The sequence below is a fragment of the Gracilinanus agilis genome, chromosome 2, assembly GCF_016433145.1.
Source record: "Gracilinanus agilis isolate LMUSP501 chromosome 2, AgileGrace, whole genome shotgun sequence".
In the NCBI taxonomy this organism is placed as follows: Eukaryota; Metazoa; Chordata; class Mammalia; order Didelphimorphia; family Didelphidae; genus Gracilinanus; species Gracilinanus agilis.
Window position 1 is genome coordinate 621,656,386 of NC_058131.1, and position 23,134 is coordinate 621,679,519.

At 35.0% G+C, this 23,134-nt stretch overlaps 1 protein-coding gene across 2 annotated transcripts in view; it reads left to right on the forward strand.

The window, feature by feature from the left end:
- Positions 1-23,134, forward strand: part of SHOC2 (SHOC2 leucine rich repeat scaffold protein) — a 147,414-nt gene that overhangs the window by 91,071 nt on the left and 33,209 nt on the right. For both annotated transcript variants that reach the window (XM_044665573.1, XM_044665572.1), the window contains exon 3: positions 8,164-8,301. In XM_044665573.1, coding sequence (XP_044521508.1) covers positions 8,164-8,301 — 138 coding nt within the window. The remainder of the gene's footprint in view (positions 1-8,163; positions 8,302-23,134) is intronic.

A 23,134-nucleotide genomic window follows, 5' to 3' on the forward strand; every position in this document is an offset into this window, starting at 1 on the left:
ATTGCAAAATAAAGCAATGCTCACATTAATGCTTCTCAAACTGAGAATCAACATGATTGGAAGAACTTCCAAGACTGTGCCACTTGGAAAAATGGCATGCATTTAGTGCATAATTTAAAAATTTTCATTTTCCATATTTTTCTGCCTTTATTTTTTTTCTATTGCTAATCACATATACATGAATTTATTATGTGTGTTGAGTTTGAGTAAAATGAGGTCCTACTGTATAGATTATTGATTGAAACCATGGGAGGTGATGAGATGACCATGAGAGATAGTATATAGAGAAAAAAGAGAAGTGGACCCAGTATTGAACCTGGGGTGGGAGGGGAGGGCAGGATGCCTATACTTGGTGGGTTGAAAAGAATGATGTTCTCACAAAGAAGGCTAAAAAGTTTTGGTGAGCTACAGGAGAAAACTAGGAGAAAGTAGTGTTGTGGAAGTCAAGGTAGAAGAGCACATGCAGGAAAACGGGAGTGACCAATAGTTAAAAGCTTACTGGGAGGGGGGCAGCTGGGTAGCTCAGTGGATTGAGAGCCAGGCCTAGAGACAGGAGGTCCTAGGTTCAAATCTGGCCTCAGCTACTTCCCAGCTGTGTGACCCTGGGCAAGTCACTTGATCCCCATTGCCTACCCTTGCCAATCTTCCACCTATAAATCAATACACAGAAGTTAAGGGTTTAAAATTAAAAAAAAAAAAAAAGCTTACTGGGAGGGTAAGAAAAATGAGGACTTGAAAAGGTCATTGGATTTAGCAATTAGGAAGTGTTGTTAACCTTGGAGAACAGTTTTAGTTTGTGAGTTCAAAAACCAGAAAACAAGGGACCACAACATGAATGAAAGGCAACAAGGGAAGACAGACTTTTGTAGGATATGTCTATCAAGAGAATGGAGTATCAAGGGAACTTTGTTTTAAGAATGGGAGACTGGCCATTTTGTAGGTGATGAGGTAGAAGTCAATGGATAAGGAAAAGTTAATGAGATCAAGGGGACAGGTTCCTGGAGGCCATGGGAAAGGAAGTGATGAGAGCATAGTGTAAGGGTGTATCCTTGGCAATTAAGGTCTCACTCATCAGAGATCATAAGCTCTCTAAGGGCAGAGACTATTTGTCTTTGTTTCTACAGGTTTGACCAATAGTATCTTGTACATAGGAGTCAATTTACAATGTTCATTGGAATTGAATTCTTAATATATTTTCTCAGTAGTTAGAATTGAATACTGATTATTGTGTTTTTGTCTTAACCTATTTATAATTATATTATCAATTGTTAAATGACTGCCTATGCTAAGAGAGTTGTATTTTAGTGACATTTTTGTGGAAAAGATGCTGAAAAAGTGGGAAACTGAAAGAAATATAACTCTTAAGAAATTTAAATTTAATAGTCCTCAATCCTCTTGTCTTCTATTTTTTATCCTTATCTGACCTGAAAATTTGTTTCCCAGAATGAATGTATTCCATTTTAACCAGTCTCTTCACCAGAATTTCCTAGTGGTTAAGTACATATGAGATTATTTTTATTTCCATTTTTCCACGTAAATAAAGTTTTATTGATGAACTTTATTTATTTATTTTTTTTAAGCCCTTGTACTTCGGTGTATTGTCTCATAGGTGGAAGATTGGTAAGGGTGGGCAATGGGGGTCAAGTGACTTGCCCAGGGTCACACAGCTGGGAAGTGGCTGAGGCCGAGTTTGAACCTAGGACCTCCTGTCTCTAGGCCCGGCTCTCAATCCACTGAGCTACCCAGCTGCCCCTAAACTTTATTTTTATATCAGTCATTTCCAGAAATATTTCCCTTCTCCTTTCATCCAGATCGCACTCTCCATCATAGAGAAAAAACCCCAAAACAAACTGGCTACAGAATATACAATATTAAGCCCTAGAAGTTCTTTATCTCTGCTATAAGGAGGGAGGTATGTTTCACTATCTGTACTCTGGGACCTTTATGAACTTTGCAGTTACATATAATTTAGTTTCTCTTTAGTAGTCTTTTCATTTTCATTTTTGTAGTAATTGTGCATATTATTCCCTTGGTTTTACTTATTTCACTCAAATCAATTCATAAAGATCTTTGATCAATTCTTACTGTATGGTCATATCATATTAATATAACACAGGCATACTTCACTTGATACCTACTTTTGTTTCTAGTTCTTTGCTTCCATAAAGTGTTTTTCTATGACTGACTTCTATAGAAGGGTAGCTAGGTAGGGCAGTAGATCGAGTACTTGGCCTGGAGTCAGAAAGACCTGAATTCAGATAATGCCTCAGATACTTATGTCACTAAATCTCTCCCTCAGTTTTCTCAACTAAAATAGAGATAATAATAGAATCTCTCTCTCATAGTTGTTAGGATCATATTAGATAATGTTTACAAAGGGCTTAATTAGCACAGTGTTTTTTTCCTTTCTTCTTTCCTTCCCTCCATACTCTCATGTTGGGGAATTTGCTTTTCGCCAGCCTCAGGCTCTATACTAATCAGGGAAGACATGATTGTACCTACCTACATTTCAGCTCCCTTTTCTTCAGGCCTGATTTGGCATGCTGCCCCCTTGTTCCAGTTCTGTCTGTTATTTCTTTCTCTGATTGGGTTGAATCAGCACTTTCAACTGTTTTTTAGATGATTGGGGAGAGAGAGTTGGGTGTTTTGAGTGGTGTATTTACCATCATGGATTCTGTAACTTTGGGAAGCCCAATTCCCTCTGTCCCCTCATTACTCCCATCTTTTCAACCATAATTAGGGAGTCATAGTCTGTGGTCTGAAGCAAGGAAGTGGAGCCCAACAGTCTGCAGTAGGAGTGGAATCCTTGTATGGGCCTCAAAGCACTGGTCTGTGGGTCATGGGTCAGTTTGTGAGCCTTGCTGTAATCTAGAGACTGATAGGAGAGCATTGCTGAGTGATTGCCTTAAGGATTAGAGTTGTCCAGGTTACTTTGTTGAATTTCTTGCCTTTCTTGCTCCATGGATTCAGCTGGAATTTCTCTACCTCTAGCTTATAATTCCTTTTTTTTTTTAAAGAGTTATTTGAGTTTAAAAGATATGAACAGGCAATTTTCAGAAGTTATAAAAGCTATTTATAGTCATAAAAATACTCTAAATCACTATTGATTACTGAAATGCAAATTAAAACAACTCTGAGGTATTACCTCATATCTCTCAGATTGACTAATATGACAGAAAAGTAAAATGATAATTGTTGAAGGGGATGGGGAAAAATTGGGACAATAATGCACTGCACTGTTGGTAGAGCTGTGAACTGATCCAGTCAACATTTAAGTCAATTTTGAACTATGCCCAAAGGTCATATTGATCTAGCAACACCACTACTAGGTCTGTATCCCAAAGAGATAGAAAAGAAAAGAAAAAGAAAAAGGACCCATATACAAAAATATTTAAAGCAGCTCTTTTTGTGGTGGCAAATGATTAGAAAATGATTTTTTGCCCATCAATTGAGGAATGGCTGAACAAGTTGTGGTATATAATTATAATGGAGTACTCTTTTGCTATGATAAAGGACAAGCAGAATGGTTTCAGAAAAACCTGGAAAGACATCAGCTGAAAAGTGAGCAGAACCAGGAGAACATTGTATATAGTAACAGCAGAATTGTATGATGATCAGTTGTTAATGACTTAGCCATTTTCAGCAATAAAATGATTGAAGAAAATTCTAAAGGACTCATGAAAAATGCTGTCTACCTCCAGAGAAAGATCTGATGGAGTCTGAATTTGATCGAAGCATTTTTTTCCTTTTTTGTTTAGTCTGTGTTTTCTTTCTTATTATGGCTAATGTGGAAATATGTTTTGCATGACTAAACATGTATAATCTTTATTAAATTTCTTGTCTTCTCAAGGAGTGGGGGTAACATTTGGAACTTAAAATTTAAAATAAGAATGTGAAAACTTGTTTTTACATATAATTGGAAAAATAAAATACAATTTTTTTAAAAGTTAGTGGAGAGGGAGGGGGCAGCTGGGTAGCTCAGTGGATTGAGAGTCAGGCCTAGAGACAGGAGGTCCTAGGATCAAATCTGGCCTCAGCCACTTCCCAGCTGTGTGACCCTGGGCAAGTCACTTGACCTCCATTGCCCACCCTTACCAATCTTCCACCTATGAGACAATACACAGAAGTTAAGGGTTTAAAAAAAAAAAAAGTTAGTGGAGAGGGGGCAGCTGGGTAGCTCAGTGGATTGAGAGTCAGGCCTAGAGACAGGAGGTCCTGGGTTCAAATCTGGCCTCAGACACTTCCCAGCTGTGTGACCCTGGGCAGGTCACTTGACCCCCATTGCCCACCCTTACCACTCTTCCACCTATGAGCCAATACACAGAAGTTAAGGGTTTAAAAAAAAAAGTTAGTGGAGATAAGAGAAAATGGTAATTCTCCATATTTTTTTTGGTCACACATTTTCCTTTTTAAAAATTGATAAATTTTCTTCGGCTACATCATACAAGTCTCCTAGACTATACCAATAACAGTTTATATAAAACAGAATAAGAGAATGTAGAATATATAGCCTTATGCTGTAATAATCTCTCATTCATTAGGACAAGTGTTTTATAAATTCTATTTTATTGATATTTGAAATCATCATTTATATCATTATAATTGTGTATACTCATTTCTGCCTTGCTTACTCTACATCACTTCATACAAATCTGACATTTCTTTGATCTTTAAAAGCACATATTTATAGCACAGTTTAATTGTTATGCATCCTATATAATGTTCTATTATGGTATTGCTGTATAAAACAATCATAACACTTGTTTGGTTTTGATTAAAAAATATCATGCTTCGCCTATCATAAACTCATCACTTGTAATCTCATCGTCATGGAGATTGATTCATCTTTGATACTCAGCATCTCCTCAGAATTCTAGGTTGCCTCTCCTCACCTATTGAAGGGCTGAGCAATAAAGTGCTCCCAAACCCTGACCTTATAGAGGACACAAAATTGTTCAACTAACACTTCTTTCCTATTGGTTGCTCTGCTTTGACTCCATAAACATCATGCCCCTGTGTTGAGTTCCCTGACTTATAATAGTTACTTAAAGTTTATCGACTATTGGCTGGTAAGCCATTCCCAAATCATTGGGCACGTGATATATTTCCAAGTTTTTGGAAGGACAAATAGTACTGCTATAAATATTTTTGTACAGTTAGATCTTTTTTTGTTGTTGTTGTTTGTAATTTTTCTGGGATATAAACCGGTAAACTCCTTGAAGATCGACTCTTTTTTATCTTTGTATCTCTAGTACCTCACAGTTCTTTGTATGTAATAAGTGCTTAGTAAGTGTTGACAAAAAAGCATCTTACTTAAATAGAGCTGTTGCTAAGTAAATCAATTGCAGCTGATGGACTGTTGTATATTTTAGTTACTCTAGCAGAAATAACTTTAAATGTCAGTGACTCCACAGTGAAATAGATACATTGATTATTTCTCAAGCAAAGAGCCCTAGGAGTAGAATTACATAACACCCAGGTGACCTTATGAAATTCTCAGAACAAAATGACTTTTAATTCACCATAACTGAAAATCAGAAATATTCTTGGAGAAGTGTCATAGTGTAGTAGAGAGTACTAGATTTGGAGTTAGGAAGATCTGAGTTCAGCTCCCTCATCTGACACTTAATAGTTATGAATCTGGGCCAGTGATGGGCAAACTTTTTAAAGAGGGGGCCAAAGGAAAGGAAATGCTCATCTGTCAGTTTGTTTCTAAGGCAACTAATGACAGTAATACATAAATTAATGTATTCAGTGATATATCCATCAAACTACCAAATAATTATTTTATATATCTAGAAAAAATAATAAAATTCACCTGGAGGAACAAAAGGTAAAGAATATCAAGGGAACTGACGAAAAAAATATGGAAGGAAGATGGCTTAGCAGTACCAGATGTCAAATTGTATTGCAAATCAGTAATCATCAAAGTAATGTGGTGGTACTGGCTAAGAAATAGAATGGTGGATTAGTGGAATAGATTAGATATACAATATATAGGGTAAATGACCATAGCAATCTAGTGTTTGGAAAACTCCCAAATCTGAACTTTTAGGATATAAACTCACTATTTGACAAAAGTTCTTGGGAAAATTAGAAAACAATATGGCAGAAACTAAGTATAAATCAATATTCACACACTATCTAGTGATGAAAAACCTTTTGGAGACTGAGTGCCCAAACTGCAACTCTCAAGCTGCATGTGAGCCTCTTGCTTTACCTCAGGCAGGGGAGATAAGAAGCACTCCCATTTGACTACTGGTCAGAGGGGTGGGTAATGTGAGAAATGTCCTCAGGCTCATGTGAAGAGAGGGAGGGGCACAGCCCCCTCTGGCAAGTTCTGGCATGCATACCATAGGTTCACCAACAAGGCCCTAGAGCAAGATAAAATCAAAATGTGTATAATTTAGACTTAAAAGGTGATAATACCTTAAGCAAATCAGGGAAGCATGGAATAGTTTTCCTGTCAGATCTGTCAGTAAGAAGAATATATGAGCAAACAAGAGATAGAGAAGATTAAGAGATGTAAAATGAATAATTTGATTATATCAAATTAAAAAGTTCTTATACAAAGAAAACCAATGTAATCAAGATTAGAAGGGAAACAAACTGGGAAGAAATTTACAGCAATTTTCTCTGATAAATGTGTCTTTTCTCAGATATATAGAGAACTGAGTAAAATTTATAAGAATACAAGTTATTTCTCAATTGACAGTCAAAGGATATAAACAGGAAGTTTTGAGATGAAGAAACCAAAGCTAACAATAATCATATGAAAAATGTTCAAAATCACACTTGATTAAGGAAATGTAAATCAAAACAATTCTGAGGTACCACTGCACACCTATCAGATTAGCCAGTATGACGGTAAAAGAAAGTGATAAATGTTGGAGGAATGTGGCAAAATTGGGATACTAATGCATTGTTAGTGGAGTTGTGAACTGATCTAACCATTTTGGAGGGATAAGTGGAACTATACCCAAAAGAGTATAAAACTATACCTTTTGATATAGTAATACCACTATTAGGTCTGTATCCTAAAGAGATTTAAAAAAAAAGAGAGAGAGAGAAAAGGACCTATTTAGCTCTTTTTGTGGTAGCAAAGAATTGGAACATTGAGGGGATGTCCATCAATTGAGGAACAGCTGAACAAATTAAAGTATACTATTTTGATGGAATACTGTTGTGCTATAAAAAAATGAGCAGGATGATTACAAAAAAGCTAGAAAGACCTACATCAGCTGATGCAGATTCAAGTAAGCAGAACTAAGAGAACATTGTTTACAGTAAAAGCAATGTTATTGAATGATCATCTGTGAAAAACTTGGCTATTGTCAGCAAAAAATGATCCAAGCCAATTCTGAAGGATTTATGGCGAAGAATTGTATCCACCTCCAGAGAAAGAACTGTTGGAATCTTAATGCAAATCAAAGCATATTATTTTTTACTTTTATTTTATTTTATTTGTGTTTTTATTTTTGTGTTTTGTTTTTATTATGAGTATTCTTCTCATAACTATGATCAATTTGGAAATATGTTTTACACAATCATACATGTATAACCCAGATCAAACTGCTTATCATCTCAGGGAGAGGGCAGGGGAGGGAGGAAGGGAGAAAGTTTGGATTTTATAACTTCAGAAACTATATGTTAAAAATTATTACATGTAATTGGGAAAATACAATATCAAAAATACATTATAACCTTAAAAAAGAAGTACTTGTGGAAAAAATATAAAATACTATATGGCAAAGTTTAAAATAAGTAGCTTATTTGGACCAATTATTTACATTTTTAGTAGTTTAAAATAATATAGCAAAATTTTTATACATAGAAAGCATTATTTAAACTTTTATTAGTTGTCATTTTGAAATAAAAGTTTTGACTTTGTATCATTGACTTTTTTAATAGCAAATGTGAAAATATGCCATTTTCTTTGAATTGTTTTGTTAACTTGTAAAATCTAAGGGTAACTTTTTGTTTGCCACAAAACATTGTTTTCAATGAAATTGATATGCTTGATATATCTTAAGAATTTTTGTAAGTATTTAGAAGTCTTTTTTTTTAATTAAAGAAGTACTTATTGCCTTAACAGTATTATTCAGAGAGCTTCTATCTTTATGTGGTCTATGTAATACTAATATAATATTAATCAATTCATAGGTGAATTATGTAACCTCATAACCTTGGATGTAGCTCACAATCAACTGGAGCACCTTCCAAAGGAGATTGGAACCTGCATTCAAATCACCAACCTTGACTTGCAGCACAATGAGCTCCTGGATCTCCCTGAAACTATAGGTATGAGACTCGAAAGAATACTGGGACAATTTAGTTCTTTAATTTGAGTTGGAAATTCATTGCAGGGGTGAAGATTTTTTTTCTGAGTAGCACAGATTTAAATAATTAGAATATTATTACTTCTAAATTATATTTTAAAAATGAATTTTTAAACAATTTCCAGTAGGCAGTAGAAAGTAGATTTTTAGGAATTTTGCTCATTTGGATTATTGATTTGAAAGCATTGTAAAAAAGTATCCTTTTGCATTGTCCTTCAAAGACTGCTGGTGAAACTTATAGAAAGGAACTAAAATTATAAACAGATTTTTTTATGATTCAGAAATTTGCACAGGTTTGAAGGTAAGGTGACTTGTTTCTACTTAAAAAAGCATAAAACTGATGTAAACATGAAACAAATGCCATTTAATTTTGAAACATAGTATATCTAGATTTCTTCAAGAAGTTTAAAATGTGTTTATAAATATTTAACTAAATTCCAGTGACTGAATTGACCTTATCAGTGATGTTTTGTGCATTCCTTAATGTATAAATGTATACTTTGAGAAATAGCACTCTACTAACTAAATATGCTCTGTCATATTGCTAATGATGAACATTCACAAAAGAAGATATATTATCTAGGGAATGAGTGATTAGAAAAGAAGATAATTTAGATGGAGAGACCAGCTATTGCTATGATGTCCATAAGAAAGGGACTTTGTGTTAGACTTCCAGTGTTTTGAATAAATCTGTAAATTACTTATGTACATGTATAAGAGTTGTTTTTATTGGAAAAAAAGGCTAGGGAAGGTTGCAATTTGTGCTGTTTGGCAGGACTAATTACATTCATTACATCACAAATCCATTGAAGAATTGAAGTAGTAGGATAATCATGTGTAATATTTTGGAAGGCAATGCTTTAAAAACATGTAATATGCAGGAACCTTCCCTACTTTATTAATATTTTTATTTATTTTAACCAGTTCTCTCATGCTGGTTTCCCTTTTTATTCCCAAGTATTTTGTTTTGTTTTATTTCCTCATAAACAAATCATTAAATAGTTGTAAGCTGTTTTCTTAGAACTGCAGATTCACATATTGGGGGGGGGAAGACAACATCATAAGTAGAGAAAACAATATGATTGGTTACAAAACCTAAAGCATCATAGGTGGGGAACACATCATGATTGGTTATAAAATCTGAATCATCACAGGCATGGGGGATGATAATGACTGACTAGAAATTGGGAATATAGTCCAGCAGCAACCTTGCCTTCCATCTAGAAAATTCTGATTTAGTCTACCTTGTAGAATAACTAATGGTATATAGAAAACAGATTTCTTCTGATTGCACAAGGGCAGCTAGTGGCATGGAGATAGTGGGTTTTCTTTTAATTAAAGCAATTTGTAAGGAAACTGAACTTTAAAACTTAACTCAAAGAGGAAAACTGAATTATTGAACTCATGGACACGAACTTAACTCAGAGACAAAGGAACTTAACTTAGGCAGTATGCAAAATGTCAGCAGTGATAACAGAATATAGATTATTACAAAATAGAATCGATTTGATTTTCTCAATTCCCCCTTTGATCGACAGGATATACTATTCTGTAAGACTTATAGTCAATATCACCAATATTTTATTGCCATAAGCTTTTTGATGCTAATCTACAACAGGTTTTAACACAATAAACAAGACAACATCAAAAAGGAATAATAAGAAAGAGGGCAATAAGGGTCCATTTACCAATGGTGGCTAAACAGGTTATAATCCTATAGCCACGTGGACCCAGAAGCAGGAATCCACCAGAGTCTCAGGGGGAAGGTAGCTCTGTTTCTTATATAACTTGTTGGATCTTTTGTAGACTTGTCACAGTTTCTCCTGTCTGATTAATATAAGAACAAAATTGATTAATCATAGTATGGATTCCTCCTTTTGATGCATTTAGGAGATCCAGAATCATGTGATTTTGTAAAACCATTTGAGCTAAAGAATCCACCTTGATTTGAAGGAAGGAGATGGACTCACTTGTGGCCCAAGTCAACTTCCCAATTTCAAGTGAGAAATTCATATTACTTACAGGGCTTGCCTTGGACTGATTTTAAAGGAGAGATTTACGTGTCACCTAGGCAACCTAGATAACTCAACAACCATAAACACCATGAACAAAAAGTAAAATTAACACTATGGTGTTCATTAGTATTAAATAGCATCCTAATAACCTAGCCCCAGTAACCAATTAATATGCGTATTTCATTTTGAATCCTTCTTTTCACATGTAATAGTCTGATCCCAAGAAATATCTTTTCTTGGATGTTCTGGAATAGGCCTTATTCTCAGGGCAGCTCTGAACAGGTCTTCTCCTTGAAATTCCACTTCTCTTGTTCCATGTCTCCTAAGGTGATTCTTAAGTAATTCTCCTAAAATCTGGCAGTAATAAGACTTACAATTTAGTACAACCTCCTACATTTGATTTACCAGAAAATAGTTTATGTGGTGAAAACTAGAAGAACATTAAATTATGAGCCCACAATTCTCCTGGAAATTCATAAAATTTCAGTTTTTTAATATACCACTAATTATTTCTATCTTTACCTAAACCCTATGCCTAATGTAGACACTCCAAAAACAGGCTGAAGGAAAATCTTAAAAAGAATCTATTAAGGCCTGAATTATAAAATGGGTCCATCTTTCCCTTAAAATTATTACACTAAATGCTTCAGACAGGAACATAATTTCATTCTTTTCACAATTATCAGTGCAATTTAAAATAAAGAATTCTTGATCCAATTTTTAAAACTTACTATCTTAGAAACATTTGGATGTCAGTTATATTTCATTTAACTTTTTAAAAGCTTTTACATCTTTATCATATTGGAAAAAATTTGCATTTGTGTTTCAACCCCTCCTTCTCCTCCCAAAGATATTATCCCCATATCAAAACTACTAGCAAGGGGGTGGCAGTTGCAAGAAATAAATTACTCAGTTGCTTTAGGTCCTAAAGTTTAGGATATGGATTTGACTACTAATTTAGAGTGAACACTGTAAGGTCTTTCCTACTTGATCCTATTCTAGTAATTCAGAGGTGCACAAGATTTATTATATTAAAAAAATTACAAGTTTACCTGCACAATTAGAGAAATTTGATGTTGAAGGAACAAGTAGGACATGGTTGTAACAGCATCAAGACTGGTCCTCCAGATCTAAGTCTAAGGATGCAGAATGACTCTATATAGGTATAATAGGATAAAGCATCTTTAGTTCTATTTAATTTCAGGTAAGAATTGTAGTTAATATTTGGAACATCTAATCATGTAGCAAAATTCCACATTATTCATAGGGTATCATAGACAGGCTCAGGATTGATCAAGTGGAAAACAGCCATATTTAGAAAAAGGAAATATCAAAATGGGGGAACTGAGTCAAGGAGATCCTACTTTCAGCTATACCAAGGTTGTCCCCTAAACTTTTTCCAGACACAGGCATCCACCTGTAACAATTTGGGGATCATACTCCCTTTAAGTAGCTTGAGGCATTTCCTTCTAGTGGCACATTACTGACTCAATGATACTTGAGACTTTTAAACCTTAATTCAGAACTTAAAACAAAATCAAGTTAGACTCCCAAGAGATTTTGCTTCAAATATCAAGTTTTATTAAATGTAGGTTAGGGCTAGGTACAGTTATTATTCTTTCATTTTATTGAAATATCAGTTAGCAATTAAAAAAAATCTACCAGGCCTCACACAAAGAATTCAACATCCTTTTTGTGTTTTTCTTCCCTAGTTTAAACTCATCCTGTTATAAAAATCAATCAGTAGGAATTAAAAGGATAATTACATTCTGGAATTCCATATAGATAGTGAATATATGATAGATCACACAAAGTCCCAGAAAAATACTGGCTATTGTATACTTCCAGACTAACATATCTATCATCTCTTAAGGTATTATGTATTAATCCCTAAAGGAAAAGTAAAAATTTAAGACTAGAGTCTATTGAGACTAAATTGGCTCAAGATGTAACTTCAGCATATGCTATTTCAGGCATAACTTCATAATTTTCATAATCACAGATGATCAAATCACTTCTATCTCATAAACAAACTTGTAAATTCTCTCCATTTTGGCAGAGAGTGTTTGTAATGGAAGAGTTGATCCTAGTTTTTCAGTAAACGAATTCATTACGCCAGGATTTCACAACATTTAAAAAATTATTTCACAGGACCAGCAAGATTTTGTGATTTTGCCCAAACAGATAGTTCCAGTGAACCTGGCAGGTTTGCAAATAAGGAGATTTTACAGTGTTGTTTTCTTTTTTTCTTTTTTCTACAGTTTAATATTCTTTCTTTTTTAAATATAACTGATCGGTTTTAACATTATGACAATAGCCTCTAATAATTTAATAACTAATAGTATATAGATAACAAATTTCTTTTAATTGTTCAAGGGTAACTAGAGGTATAGAGACAGTGGGTTTTCTTTCAATTAAAATGATTTATAGGGAAACGGCTTTAAAACTTACTGAATTACTGAACTCAAGGATTTATGAACTTAACTCAGAGACAAAGAACTTATACTTGGGGAATATGCAAAATTTTAACAGTGATAGGATCAGTTTGATACTCTCAAGGTTAATGAGCCTCTGGCTCCTATATAAGCAGCAGGCTATAAAACATCAGATGTAGGATAAGTTTTATTTAACTCAACCAAAAATGCAGAAATACATTCTCAAACCTTTGAACAATTAGGAAAATCCTATTTCCTTTCTGGGAGCTTTTAAATTTCCCAGAGCTGAAAATAGTCTATAAGACTTACAGTGCCACCCTTGTGTTGAGCACTAATTCCCCACCAAGGGTTGCTAGAGATTTGGTTCCTTCTGTATGCTGGAACCCTCTAAATATATAAGGTTGCTAGAGAGTTGGGCCTTTTCCCCTAGAACCCTTATAATTTACAGTACTAGTGAAGGACCAAGTTTGATTTTGCTCTTCTGTATCATGACCATCTCTCTTCCTATTCTTGGTACCACCTCCTTCATGATGTAGGAAGACCTTTAAGAGTTCTAGGAACTTGGTATTGTTCAAGAATTCTTTCTTTGGGTCCAGAAGGCTTAGCGTGCTAGATTTGGAATTAAAAAGACCCAAGTTTGAGTTCTGCATGACGCATTTACTATCTGTGTAATCTTGGGCAAGTCTCTTAACCTCTGATCAGCTTCAGTTTCCTCCAGTGTAAAATGAGGATAATAACACCTTGCAGAATTGTGGTAAGGATCAAATGAGATAATATACTTAAAGTGTTTTTGCAAACTTTAAACTGTAAAGTGCTATATAAATACTAACTTATTAGTACTATTACTATTATTATTATTGTACAGTATCTCCAGTGCTCTGCCTCTGCAGCTCATCTGCTGCTGGCTCATGTTTTTGTAGCTTTTCATGTGTCCAAGAACTCTTTGCCATTTTACCACTCTCTTCTGACACCTAAGGCACTATGTGGTTCTCTGGAAGGAAGAAGAGACTGATTGTATAGATTTTTTCTCAGTGAATTGGAGGCTGTGTCTTTGACTAGCTTCTTTGCTTTTATGTCAGCTCTAGTTTATCTGGTTCCTTTTAAACATTAAACATCTATTTTCCTTTTAGAGTCCAAATTCAAACCATAGTTAAAGTGCTCCCAAACTGACTATGAATGGGACATCTTTATTTTGATGTCAAGGAGCACCCAGGGCAAGGTGAATTTATACCTTATCAAAGACATCATTAATGCCCTCATTAAGTTAAGAAGTCAAAGGAATCTCACACATTGTTAAGGATACAAGAAAGATTAGATTCTTGCTATGGACACCCTTTACACAAGGAAAAGAGACATGAAACATTTCCTGGCAAATTTTCTTTCATTTCCTGCTTCTGAGACTTTATGTTGTTTTTCTTCAGGCTGTCATACTACTAATATATTAACCTCTTCAATCAAAATTAATTGTTTTGTATTATTCATAAAGTTTTATTGTCATTAAGTAAGCATTTACTCTGTGCTAGGCACTATGCTAAGTGCTAGGAATACAGTTGCAAACAGAATTCAAGACTGTCACATCAGGAACTTACATTATGTAACTTAGTTAAGAAAAAGCACAAAAGGAAACTGAAAATTGGAGGAGAATGGAGGGAAGAACCCCAGAAGGCAAGGTCCAGAAGTAAACTGGGAAGTCATGATTTCAACCAAATTTGGTGTCAACTTGCCTGCTTTATCAAATGGAGATTTGGGGACAAAATCACCAATCAGAGGGGATTTTAAAGGTGAAAGTGTTGCCAGCTTGAAGGAGGCCACTGGGACAGAGGTCCAGATGGAGTCTAGGGAATCATGGGCGAAACTAGGTTTTGGAGTTTTTTATTCTTGTTACTAGAATTTATTTATGTGGATGTGGTATGAGAGGAGTAAAACTTTATATCAAAACAGATTGATAGCTTGTTTTTAGAGCATTCACATGACTGATCTTTGTAATATCTTGAAAATTTCTCAGGAAATAGGAATATTAAAAATCAAAATGAATGGTCACTTCTATTACTAGATTATGACAAATTAATAGTTAATTGAGCTTTTAAAAAGTAATTGTAATTTGAAATTTTTTCTCTTATATTTTCCACTCCAAAACAGGAGCCAAGACCAAATAATTGGTGAAGGATTTAATATCGTAAACTTTTAGTTTGGAATGAAGGGAGTGAGTGACCTTGCCAAATCCATTGCTCAAAAAATTCTGGTGGCTCTGTATTGCCTGAAGGAGAGTATAAAACTCCTTTCCTTGGCATTTAAAGCTTTTCACAATATAGCCTCAGCCAACCTTTAAAGAATAGTGATTTATTACTTTCCTTCACTTTTTGTACTTATATTCTATCTCCCACCTCCATGTTTTTGTACCACTTGTTCCATATGCCTAGAATTCTTCCCCTCCTCACCTCCTGACTCCAGTCAAAGCTGAACTCCTCCTCTTCTAGAGGGTGTCTTCTTGATTCCTTCAGTTGTTAGTGCCATGCCCCCCCCCCCCCAATCATAACTCACAATAGTTTTTTGTATTTATTTTTTATCTATACTATATTTACTTATCTGTGAACATGTTACGAGACTCTGTAGAAAGTAAACTACCTGAGGGCAAGGACATCCCACTTTAGGGTTGTTTTTTCCTAGCACTTAGCACAGTATCTGGCATTTAGTAGGCACTTAATAAATGCTTATTAATTGATTTCTGCAACATTAATTAAACTTAGAGCTTCTTATCTATGTTTATTAAAGAACAACAGTTTATGTAGCTATACTGTAATTAATGTCAAAGTTAATTGAAATTTAATTTCCTCAAACTTTCCCCTTCCTATCCCATTTTAGTTGTCAAAAATATAACTTAGACTGAAAGTCTTTTAAAACTACCCTCTATGGAAGTAACTGATGCCACATCATTAATTGGTCCTTCATTCCATGGACCAAAGTACTTTAAACCTCAGACTTAAGAAAATAAAGGAAAAAACCACCATCTTAAGATCACTTTTAAAAAAATCTCCCTTTCCTACCCTTCTTTCATAAACCCTCATGCACATTATCCATCGACATTCTTTGTTTAATACTAATGTTCTTCCTATTCAGATGGCAGTTTTCACAAGTTACTACTAGGCAGAAGTATTATGATCAGGGAAATTTTGGTAGAGGAGAAATTAGACAAGTAGGGGAGAGGGACTCGAAAGAGGTTAGAATGCTGATAAGCAGTGTTTGCAGCTCCTGTAATTTAGCTCTGTCTCCAGTGGGTTCTAACTAGGGAAAATAGTACATTCTACTTCATATGTTCATTAATGGAAGTTATAAGGAAAGGAAAATATTCTAAGCTTTCTTTATTGCTGTAGTTACTCTGTTTCTTATCTGTGAGACTGATTGATGTTCTTAAAGTACCCCAGCAGCATTCAGCTATGATGGTGTTTTTAAAACAGGAAAAAATAAAAAGTGAGGGCAGGGGAAAATTCTGTGATAAGAGGGAGAATTTTGTGCCATATTGTTGTCTTGATTTTCTTCTCCAAATGCTTCGAGAGGAAGAATTGTGCAAGGGGAAATTTCATATAAATATGGCCTACCAAAACATCTTGCCCATATGAATAATAATAATTCACTTTAAGGAAGGGCTGAATACAGAGATCCTTTTGTTTCAACAAGCAGAGGAAAAACTAGTAATTATGACTAGGTTGACAAGCAGTTTTAGTTATTGGGTTTTAAATTATAACAAGAAAATTCTTATAAAAGATAACTTTATAAGTAGTTTTCTTGATGGTGATGCTATTTGGAAATTTCATCATTGAAGTTTTAATCATCGTTCTTATTCTTCTGAACAAACAATGCTTTGCAAAAAAAAAAAATGGATATTTTTTAGAAGCTGCTTTTTGCTGTGATCCAAGGGTATTTTGCTATTGTAAGTTGTACTTCACTTCGTTGCCTAAGAGTAACGAACTTTACAAATATACTGACTTATCAAAGGAGTTATGCTGAACTGTTCTGGGTTTTTTTTAATTTATTTTGTTTTGGCTCATAACTTCTACTCAAATGGAAAAGCATTTTTGGATTAAGTTCATAGTAATAATAATAATCCATGTTTTAAAAGCTAATAGTATAAGAAAAGAAACTGTCAAAATAGAGTATGAGCCATCCATAAAAAAGTAGGCCTTTTATACATACTTACATATAGGTGCATGTATACATGTACATACCAACATATAGGTTTGTACACTTATGCACCTGCTTAAACGTGTGTATGTGTATGAAGATGCTCTCTGATGCTAGCTCTCTCATCACTATACTATGCTGTCCTATGAATACACACAATGTATTTATATGTAGGAGAGATAGCATAGTATAGTGGTGAAAAAGGTAGCATCAGAGTCTAGAATCTCGTGAGTTCTGGTCGTAAATTGCCTGTATGACTATAGAGATCATTTAACCTCTCAATGGCCTCAGATAGCTTTCTAAAAAAACAAATTGCGAAAGAGTTCCTGATCTGTTTGGGTACTAGGAATCTTCTGTGCCACAGATGTCATACATATTGGATGGTACTCCCTAAAGAGCAGGAACTATATTAAAACCGGGAAATATTTAACACAATAAAAATGAATATAGGATATAAATAATGTTATATGTTGTTTTCTAAGTCAATATGTATCTCTTATGTATGCTTCATTGTTCCATTTCTAGTTTGAGTTTAACTCTACTGTTCTACACCAATGAAATTAAAGATTTGGACTAGAAAGCTACATATACCAGCACGTGTCCACATATATATAGCTAATATGGCAGCTTTGTGACATTGGCTTTTAGTTCTTAGTCTAGATGTTTAACATTAAAGCAAGTTATGGCTTGATTTCCAGGTGGCCGTTTATTTTGTGGTTAAAACCACACACTGAAAGAAGTTTAGAGGCAAGATGACTGCAGGGCGGTGAATCACATATACTATCACAGACTTCTGATTTCAGTATCACACTGACTGAAAGCTTGTTCTTTCCCAAGATAAAATATTTTGAGTTTTTCAACTGTTATTTCTTGCCATTTCTTTTTTCTTCATAGTATGCATTACTCTTTAAACATACCCAGTATTTTGAAGATTATAGTATAATCTCTTTAAAGGAATTTCACTGATTTGTAGAGTTCAGGCATTCAAAAACTATCTTGTGTTTCAGCATCAGTAAGTTAAATGTTTTCTAACATTCTTTAGGTAAATGCTCACTTGAGAACATTTTGGCCAGAGTAAAAGGTTTACTTTTATTTTTATCTTTCTGGTTTTCATTTATTACTTATTGTGGCATTGGAAAACTTTTTGTAGCAATTTTACTATATATGTTTCCCTTTTGGTCATTGTAGTATTTCTAAATGCTTGTAGAGAAATCATAGGGACGTATGAGAATTTTTATTTTCCTTCTAGGAGCAAATAAGACTTATTTTGCTTGCTGGATATTTCCCAGATAATAAGTATTTAGTGCTGATATGGCTTGCCAAGCTTAGTTACCACAGAGAACCTTCAGAGTGTGCTGAAAAACATTAATGAAAATATGAAATACATATAAAGCTGCATTTCCTAACTATTTTCTTGCAAAGAATCAAGTAACTGATGGAAGCCTGGATCAAGAGATCCTACATATTCTCTATGCTGACAAACAGATTATTCTAAAAGCAATTTTCACATACGGGGTTCCTTATGTGAAACCCTAAACCCTAAACAATAGTTTTTCCACAAGTCTAAATTATAGTCTTAGGGAGTGACCTAATGTCTTTTTCTACATAAACTATCTTTAATGCATGTTCATGTCAGGCAGTTAAATAAGCAACAAGCTTTAAGCATCTACTATGTGCCTGGCATTGTGCTAAGACCTGGGAATGTAAAGGCAAAAAGAAAGAAACTGAACCCAGTCCCTGTTCTCATGAAACTCTTAGCCTAATGGAGGAGCAACATACAAATAACTATGTTCAAACAAGATAGAGACAAGATAAATGGAAGATAATACACTAGTATTAAGGGGGTTTAGGAAAGCCTTCTTAGAGTTGATGCAATTTTAGCTGGAACCTGAAGGAAGTCAGTGAATATAGGAGATAGAATTAAGGAGAGAGAGAATTCTGGGTATAGAAAACAGTGAAAATGGATAGAATCGGGAGATGAAATGTCTTGTTCAGGGAGTGTGGAAGTGGTCAGCATCATGGGATTGAAGAAGAAAGAAGACTGGAAGGAAGGAAAGAGCCCAGCTTATTAAGGGTTTTGTAGAGAGTTTTATTTTTCATCCTTGAACTAATAGGAAGCCACTAGTGTTTATTGAATGGAAAAATTGACATGGTCAGATCTGCCTTTTAGGAAGATCACTTTTTTTTTTAAACCCTTACCTTCTGTCTTGGAGCCAATACTTTGTATTGGCTCCAAGGCAGAAGAGTGGTAAGGGCTAGGCAATGGGGGTTGTGACTTGCCCAGGGTCACACAGCTAGGGAGTGTCTGAGGCCAGATTTGAACCTAGGACCTCTCATCTCTAGGCATGGCTCTCAATCCACTGAGCCAACCCAGCTGTCCCCAGGAAGATCACTTTAAAAGCTATGGAAATAGGAGGGTTTGAAAGGAAAGATGAGTTCAGGTTAAGTTTCAAATGCCTATGGGACATCCAATTCTTGATAGTATGGAGGGGAAAGAGGGTGAAGGACAGGGTGTTTGGGGACACCCATAGTTAGTGAATGAAGATCCAGCAAAGGAGGCTAGGAAGATATAATTAGAAAGGTAGAAGGAGAACCAGTAGAGAGCAGTGTCCTGTAAACCTAGAGAAGAGAATAAAAAGAAGAAGAGGGTTATTAACATTGCTAAAGGCTACAGAGAATTAAAAAAATTTGAGAAATGATAAAGGCCATTAAGTCTGGCAATTAAGAAATCATTGGAAATGTTGAAGAGAGGGGTTTTGAGTTGAAGGATGAAGCCAGATGCCAGACTAATAGGAGAGAGTTAAGAACAGAGTGAGAGGAAAGGAAGTGGAAGCTCTGATTGTAGTTGCCCTTTTAAGGAGTTTAGCCTTCTAAAGGATGATATAAATATACATATACATACACATGGACATGGACATATATAATAGAATGATAGTTATCAGAATGGTGAGTGGTATGTTTTTGTTTTTGTTTTCTTGGATGAGGAAGTCATAAGAAGTAGAGAAGCAGCCAGTAAATAGGGAGAGGTTGAAGATTAGTGAGAGAGTAGGGATGAAAGAGGGGACAGTTTACTGGGACATATGGAATGGAAGGAGATCATTTATGCATGTAATGGGGTTTGTCTTGGCAAGGAGAAAGACTACCTCTTCATGTGAGAAAGAGATGAAAGAAAATAAGGGCAAAAGGTAATTAAGTGATGTGAGATGTAGAGGGGATGAGAAGATTTCATCAAATGGCCTCAATTTTTTCAATGATAAATATGAAACAAGGTTCTCAATTGAGAAGTGGGAGGATAGTGGTGGTATTAGGAAAGCCATGTGAGTTTTGAGAAGGGATGAAAAAGCTTCTGTGATGAGTAGGGTAGTGATAGGATAGTTGTTCATCTTTCATTTTGAAGAGAACCAGTGATAGCACAAGGTAGTCTTGAATTTCATGTGAATTGGATTTAAGTAAGGCAGATTTGCACAAAGTCTTCAGTCTCACTTTCCCTTTCAGAGCCATCAAAGTACAGTGGCAAGACAAAAGTCAGGGTAGCTAAGTGGCACAGTGTATGGCTCTGGACTCAGGAAGATGAGTCTCATTTTCTGAGTTCAAATCTAACTTCACACACTAACTGCATGACCTTAGCCTGTTTGCCTCATTTTCTTCATCTGTAAAATTAGCTGGAGAGAGAAATGGCAAACCACTTTGTATCTTTGCCAAGAAAATTAATGGGATCATAAAGAGGAAGTCTTGACTGAAAAATGACTCAAAAGCAACAAGATAGGAATAGTAGAGGGTTGTAAAAGGAATGTTTTGCTGCAGTGAGATCCTATCTTACTAACATAAATTTGTAGGGGACCCAATCAATAGAGTTTTATGAATTTCTCTAATTTTATGTAGAAGCAAATGTAGGAGTAAAAGTGAAGGTAAAGGAGAGAATGATGGAAATAATCCAAGGCCGAGGTTTGTCAGGGCAAGATGGTGGATGTGGAAGTGGGGTCAAGATGGAGGAGAAGTTCAGCTAGTGGATGAATAATGTCCTGGGAAAGAATTGAGAAGTGGAGGGAGAGGAAGCCCTTATCAAGGTGAAGAACAGGGATAGAGGTTGCAAGGTTGAGGGAGAGATGGAACGACCACAGATGGTTACTTTAATCAAAATACCAATTTATTTAAGTCTATTTCTGCTTTTTAAAAAAATGTACACAGTTCTTATAATTACAGCATGGCATGTAATGAAGTCATAATTATAATAAACCAAAGCGTGTTATTGAGTATTTGTCTGTTTTAAGAAAAGCTATTTTATTTTGGATTGCATAAAATATTTCTGTCAGAGAACAGTTTCATAATCAACATTACTGCTGCATTAATTCAGAAGAATGCTAAAAGATGTATTAAGAAGGAGGCAGTGTGGTATAATGGGGAAGAGTACTGGATTTGGAGTCAGAGTACCTGATTTCTAATTTCAGTTCTGCCACATACTATAAGTGTAACCTTAGGCAATCCATTTAACCCTTCTGAGCCTCAGTTCCTCATCTATAAAATGAATAGATCTTATTCAATTAAAATTAGTTGTGTTATTTATTAAGTACTATGCACCATGTAAAAGATGAGTCAAGATAATGTAATAGAGAGCTGGTCTAAAAAACCCTTCTTTTTACCAAATACTACCTATATATGACACTGGGTAAATTATTTAACCCTTCATTGCCAGGCAACTCTCTTAAGTCTTTGCATTGCAAAGAAGGTACTAAAAAGTGTAACTGCCTTCACAGTATAACACAAGGGTGACACACACAGCCAGGACACACCATACAAGGGATGTGGGAAATAGGTAATAGGCAAAGTGCACACTCATGTTGGTAATGGCAGTTGACAGGTTACTGGTCACCAGCCTAGCCAGGGAAACTCAGGTTTTGGAAAGTATCTAACAGTGGGCTCTTTCTTGGGGTAGAGGAAGACACAGGAAGTAAATAAAAACAGTTTAATAATGAGTTTTAGGGTTGGAGATATAGGGAAAGGTCACACTAAACTAAGTATCTATGGACAGATTCCAGGGAATGGAAAGGTGGGACAAACTCTACTCTGTACTAACACATCTGTCAGGTTCAAGTTGGCAGTTTAGAAGGGGAATTGGATGTCTCACAACTGGGTCCTCCTCAGCTCCAGTGATGATGTAAGGTTTTCCAGGAACACAGGTCCACAGCAAGTAAAATCCACAAATAGATGAAGCCAGGGAGCTGAACCAGTATGGATGTCCACCATCCAGAGCTGAGTTCACTGCTCTAACTGGAACTTCCACAGGATAGATGTTTCTTGTAAGAGACAAATCCACTTTCATTGGAGACAATTAAAACCAGCATTTAACTGCGTCAACCATACCAGAGTCACCCTCAGGCAAAAGACTTCCTTCCTTCTCACTATTCCATGATTGGAATCCAGCACTTGCCTGACAGGACTGGCTGCTATCTTATACTAAATGTATAAAATCCTAAGGATTTATATTCACATCTTTATATCCTACCTTATAAATTTGCCTTTAACAGTTCCCCCCCTTTGCACAAAATCAAAATAGTGTTCTGCACAATATTTTGGTATTTGTGCACTATGAGCTAAGCTAAAATTCTAACCCAAAATAACAAACAACCTACTCTAACACTGTCTTACCCTATATAGAACTACCTTACTCTACCCTACTCTAGGGATTTTAACAAAGAAAGGTAAAGAGAAAAATACATTGAACAATTACATAGTTCAAACTACAAAGTAACAAGTAACAAAGCAAAATTTTCAATAAAATCAACAACAAAGTTAAAATATCCACACAAAATTCAAGCAAAAACATCAAACACCACTCCTATACTAATACAGAAACATTCTACTAACTAATAAATGCAAAACATTTGGAAAATACACATTTAACACAACATTGCACAAGTTTTTACATCAAAAGTACAACAAAACATTAAACTCACTTATGCAAATTATATTTAAACATTTACAACTCAATTAGTATTGAATGAATTATAAAATCTACATATATACACATGATACATACCACATATAGACAATATGTGCAGGTATGATATACATATATACACACATAATATAGACATATCAAATATACATATTTACACCCTTTACATGCATACAGTACTTACGCTATAATACAATTTATAATATACAT